The sequence below is a fragment of the Elephas maximus genome, chromosome 13 (genome assembly GCF_024166365.1).
Source record: "Elephas maximus indicus isolate mEleMax1 chromosome 13, mEleMax1 primary haplotype, whole genome shotgun sequence".
NCBI classification, from domain to species: domain Eukaryota; kingdom Metazoa; phylum Chordata; class Mammalia; order Proboscidea; family Elephantidae; genus Elephas; species Elephas maximus.
In genome coordinates, this window is record NC_064831.1 from 38,078,285 (window position 1) to 38,084,284 (window position 6,000).

The 6,000-nt window shown below is 35.9% G+C and overlaps 1 protein-coding gene across 1 annotated transcript in view; it reads left to right on the forward strand.

The window, feature by feature from the left end:
- The window catches only part of TTC29 (tetratricopeptide repeat domain 29), a 301,390-nt gene extending 295,688 nt beyond the window's left edge, over nt 1-5,702 (forward strand). Inside the window, exons 11-12 of the mRNA XM_049905435.1 lie at nt 5,222-5,288; nt 5,622-5,702. Of these exons, the coding sequence (XP_049761392.1) occupies nt 5,222-5,288; nt 5,622-5,652 (98 nt within the window). The 3' untranslated portion in view covers nt 5,653-5,702. The remainder of the gene's footprint in view (nt 1-5,221; nt 5,289-5,621) is intronic.
- The last annotated feature ends 298 nt before the right edge of the window (nt 5,703-6,000 follow it).

Consider the following 6,000-nt stretch of genomic DNA (forward strand, 5'->3'; position numbering starts at 1 on the left):
GATTCAATATCATCTTTGTTCCCAAAGGATAAATTTTGTAATGTGATTCTAATGAAAATTTTAAATAGGCAACTTTAAATAATAAAGTCATACCTGTAAATATCTTAATCAAAGATATGTTTTCATTTGGTTAGTTATTTGGGCTAACTCCTAATAAAATAGGTGGATGGTAAAGGCTATCTAAATATGCCTTACATTGGAATAGTGGATTAAGGATTTTTAAAAATATATTTAAACTCAATTCTTTAAAATTCTCCCACTATTGTGATTAAATGAGTAGAACTACACAACTGTTGTCTAAAGAATAAATAGTTAAATATTTATTTACTCATTTACTTACTTACTGGAAGTGGTTTTTCTGATTATCAACTGTGAATGACAAATTTCCAATTTAAATACATGTTTCCTCAAAACAAAGCTCTGTGTTCTCCTCAGCATGGTTGCCTTATAAACCCATATTGTCATTAGGCTATTGTAGATGTACTATTATATTACCATTGATATGTTGAGCTTACTTTTGTATGATTTAAAGATATGGAGGGGTAACTCCTTTTTTCAGGAATGAGTTCCTGAGACTGTTTACCAACAGCAAGAGAGGAGTGCTGTTCCACTAAAATTGAATCTGACTTTAAGTAAAATGTGCTGAAATATCAAAGCAAAATATAACCTTGCCCTTGATAATGGCATAATGCTAAGATCCAGAGATATGAGCATTTTTCACACATGGTATTTATTCTTAATCAGTTTCCTAAAACATAATCTTAAATTTTATTTTTTAGCCAAACCTTTTAAGTCATTTTGATAAGGTCAATGGAAAGCACAGTCTTTTAACATTAGGTGATCAACTTTTTGACAATGGCAGGACCAGAACAGCTAATGGAATAATAGCCTGCAGGGTCCAGCTAAATATGATATACGAATGTAATCAACCCCAGTGATGACTATTCAAGAGCAATCCCTTTAGCTTTGAACTGCAACATATATTTCAACAAGGCAAAAACCATATGAAGAAATTCTCTGCAGACCACACTGATACAATACAGCCTTCATATCTTGTTCTGTGTGTTTGCTGCTTAAAGTGAGTTTTAAATTTAAGGTAATGACTACTATATATTCATGTGAGCATACAACAGTACTTGTGATTTGTTGTGGAAAGGTTGAATCCATTACCAGGGGTCTAGTCTATAAACTCTGACACAACCTTTATGCATGAGTTATTATTTACCCTTTTCTAGAATAAGGCCACTAAAAATGTTTTGCATGCCAAAATTATAAAAATTCATTCACCTTTTCAGTCAGCAAACTACCAGGTAGTGCCTCCTCTACAGATTCAGACTCCTCTACAGATAACATTTTGGAGATCTCATTTGTATATAATACTGCATTATATGAAAATTATATACCATTGTTTTCAAATAAAGGGATGGAGTAGAGGATTTATTGCAATTCACCATTGGCTGACAGTATAAGCTACATGGTGATACTAATGTGATTCTTTTGTTGCCCACTTGAGAGAATCTACCATTTGAGAATCTTTGCTATTAGCAACACAGAAGTGCCGATTTCTACTGAAATAATACACAGTATAAGCAAATACCACACTCTGGGCTTTTTATTGGTTCTGGCCTTGTTTGAGTGGTGTTGAACCAGTCTTCCAGTTACCTTAGAGTCCTACAGATCAAACATGTTAACCACACCCTCACAACACAAAATCTAGGCAAAAATCAAAATGAGTGCTTTTGCAAGGGTGGAATCAAGAGTCAACAACCTTGTGGTACTCACTTTTTGCAAATGAATAGAAATACTAGATCACCTGAATGATGACTTTAAGTGTTCCTCTATGCAAATTAGCATTGCTTAAGGCTTCCTAACACAGAAAATGTGCCAATGTCTTTCATTTGAGCTAACAATTATGGCCTAAGTTGAATACAGGGAGACTGTGTTCTACAGTAGGCAGGTACAGGTATTCTCAATATCTAGAAGATAAATGTTAAACAATTGTTTGAGAACAACGAAGCATAAGGTCAAATTTGGAGAACCCAGGCAAGATTTCTGCAGCTTGAGAGATGTTACAAACTGCCAAACCAACAGGAATGCTAAGTTCAAGACATTATTGCAGTGCAAGGAAAAATATTGAACTGGAAAGTCCAAGGCAGTTCTTTACCTAAAAGAATTCTTATTAAGAAAAAAGCTAAGGTCCTCTTACAGACAGCCTCAAAATACAGTAACTTAAGAATATAAAAGTTTACTTCTCTCTTAATTCTGAAGTGAGCAGTCTATGTTCATAGGGTGGCCCCATCAGTGTTCATGGGGCCATGACTTTCCAACTTGTTGGTCCACCAACACCTACTGCGAGTTTTCTCAGCCTTCGCACTATTGAAATTTTGGACTGGTTAATTTCTTCTTGTTGGTAATGGGAGGGAAGTGTCCTCTGCATTGTGAGATGTTTAGTAGCATCCCTGGCCACTACCCACTAGATGCCAGTAGCACTCCACCACCAAGATAAAAATGTCTCCAGACATTTCTAAATTTCCCCTGGAAGGCAAAATGGTCCCAGGTTGATAACCACTGCCCTAGATTGTTGTCACTGTCTGCATGGAAGAATCTGAATCCTAGAGCAATGGTTTCATGTTCAAGTTTGAGGACAAGAAAAAGTTCACAGAGGAGTGACTGCCCAATGTCTAACACTCAGGCCCAGAAATAGTATATATCACTTCTGTGCACATTCATTGGTGAGAACTTAGTTACATGACTTCATCTAAAGATTTGTACACTGGTGGGGAAGATCTAATGGGGAGCAAGAAAACTGATGAGCAGGAGGCAGAAGGAATTACTGGAGCCATGTCTTGTGTAGGTAAGAAGAAATAAAATTGATCGAAGAAATAGAGGGATTGGCCTTAGATGGAAGTGTAGACAGTTCATCTATACCAACAAGAGGGAAGATGGAGTATGTAGGCATGGAAACACGTGAGTGCATTTTGCCACAAAGCTTGTGGAAGTTTTTCTTGCTAGTTTTTATTTCCTCTATAAAACTATAAAATAAATCATCAGATGAGAATGGTGGTGTGAACGAGAATTTGGAGGTTTGAGAAAACGGAAGAAAAAGTTAAATAGTCATCTAGGAGAGTGGAAAGATGAATGGACTCAGAATGTTTAGTAGGATTGCCTGAAAACCTTAAGAGCCCATCTAGTGTTTTTTGACCATGAATTGAAAGTGATACCTTTCATCCTAGCTATGTTTTCTCTAACCATATTTCGCTATACAGTGCAGGAGAGAAATAGGCAGAATGTTGGGTTTAACCACTTAGCAGTACCACAGACAAAAAGGCCTAGTGATCTGCTTCAATGAAGATATACCCAAGAAAACCCTATGGAGCAGTTGTGCTCTGTAACACATGTGGTTGTCATGAGTCTGAATCAATTTGACAGCAACTAACAACATTTTTTTTTTTTTTTTTTAACAACATAGTTTTGTCAAGTGAACATGACAGAGTGGGAAAAGGGTAAGAAAGCTGAGGGTATAAACAAAGGAGTGAATGTCCATGGCATTTAAAATGTATGAAGAAGGGAGAGAGACATCAAGATGGGGAGGAACAATGAGACAGTGGTTGGGTTGGAGGTACCAGTGGGGTTAAAGGACTGTTGATGTTGGAGAGCTAGAGGGAAGTAATCTGGAAAGACAAAGGTTGGTACTCGGGTAGAGGAATGCAAGAAATGGAGATTGAGTGGGGGGCTTGCAGTTAGTGTTAATTACAAGGTCTAGGTATGACCATGGGAATTAATGGCTGAGGTAGGGTGAAAGACAAGATCGAAGAGGACCGGAGCTCAAGGAATTGAGACCCAGAACAGAAGAATCTTCTACATGTTCATTGGAATTGCTAAATTAAGAAACTAGTAGCAGACAAACAATGATCCAATAATAAAATCAACTGGGAAAGATTCCAATTATAGGTAGATGACAACAATAATGACCAACAGTTGATAGTATAATCTGATGACATGAACTTTAGGAAGGAGAGCAGGGAGGGAGAGTAAATGGACTAAAAGCACAGTAGTGGGCAAGAAGGACACCTACCCATCTCCAGTTCCAGTGGTGACAAGACTGTGGGGAAACAAAACAAAAAGAGTTTCTGGACTGGCATCTTCCTCAGAGGAAAGCCAAGTTTTTGTTAAAGCAAGAAAATAAAGGGAATTTTAGGGGAACAAAAAAAAAGTAAGAATACAGGGCATTTTGTTGATAAAAAAAAATGGACCAAAAATTCCAAAAGATACAGTGGAAAAATTTCAGGAGGTATGGTGAAGACGGACATAGAAACAGAATAGGAAATGTAGAGTCTTATGAAAATAGAATATGGGAAATGGGTGATCTGAGACTGGGGCCTTTCATAAGCACAGATAAAGAGCATCTTATTAGATTAATCCCAGTGGATTCAAGTCAAAACTAGAAGGGCAGATATGAAAGCTAAGTAACAAATTAACATGTCTATTTATATGTATGTATTTCTCATAATTGATTTCATCATTTGGATAGTTTATATGGCTATCTAAATTAATTTTCCTTCTGAGTATTATTTTAATAAGTCATTGTATCCCTGAAAGATGACTGTTCTAATTGGTATTTTATTATATCTCAAGAATCCTCTGGGCCAGGAATTCAGGCATGGCTTGGCTGTGGGCATCAACTGAGGTCACTAAGTGATACTCAGCCAGCAGATGGACAGCTTCACTAAAGGAGGGAGCCTTGGCAGGAATGGTTGGAAGGCTGGGCTCAGACTATTGACTAGAGCATCTTTACTTTCCAGCCCCGCAGTTTCGGTGTACTGGGACTACTTACATGACAATTGGTTATCTCCAAAGCAAGCATCCCAAGAGAATCAGGTAGAAGCTGAATGGCCTTTTCTGACTTAGCCTCAGAAATCATGCGATTACTTCCTTCCCATTCTATTGATTACAAAAGAGCCATAAAGCTAGCCCAATTTCAAGAGGGGAATTAGACTCCACCTCTTGGTGGGTGAGCAACAAGAACTTATTATAGAGGAATATGTGTGTGTGGATTAGGAGATATTTTTGCATCCTTCTTTGGACAATATGATCTGCCACAGTGGCACAGGTATCAGGGTAGACATCCCTGAAAAGGGATTCTGAGGTTCAAATTCAAAACAACTATAAACTGTCCTTCTGATAAATCATTAAATTTAGACATCTTTTTTCTTTATTAAAGGTTCTAGAAGATCCACAATGGAAACACTGTCTCAAAGCTTCGAATGTTTGGAGGAAGGACTAAGCGGGTATGACATATCAAGTAAAAAGTTTCTATTAAGTATTCACTCAACTTGTACAAGACACTAAATATAATCTCTTTATCTAAACACAGGAGGAGTAGTTTTATCTGGCACCTGATAAGCTACCACTCTAACAGTGATTTTTTTAAAAAATCAGATTTGCTTTTAGAAAAATCATATAAGGTTAAATATTTTTAATCTTTTAAGATATTTCTGAAAATTATAGAAAGCTAATGGGTTTTGTTTTTTGTTTTATTTTCTAGCCCAATACAAATTTAATTTTTGTATTTATACTTAATTTTTATATTTATATTTAACTTACAATTTATTTTATTTCAGATTTCTGGATAACCAAAAAAATGATACTTAAAGCAGCATTTGACGCAACGATAAAGGAAGAAGAAATTTACATCATCTTAGACTTTGATACATGTGATAGAAACATGTCACAACTTGTATAGGTAGAATTATAAAACTCTGACTATGCTCTCTTTGGATTTTGTATTGCAATGTATTACTACAAATTTAGTTTAAAATATCTAAGTCTATGAAAATAAAATATCTCACAAATGCTTAGAAATATCAACAATTATCCTAAAATAAGCTGTAAAATTTTCCTCTTATCCGCTGTTCCAACAGGAATAGTAATATCGTAGAATCAAAAATTGTTTCTAATGATAAATAATTTTAAGCTTAAGGAAATATTTTACAGGTAATA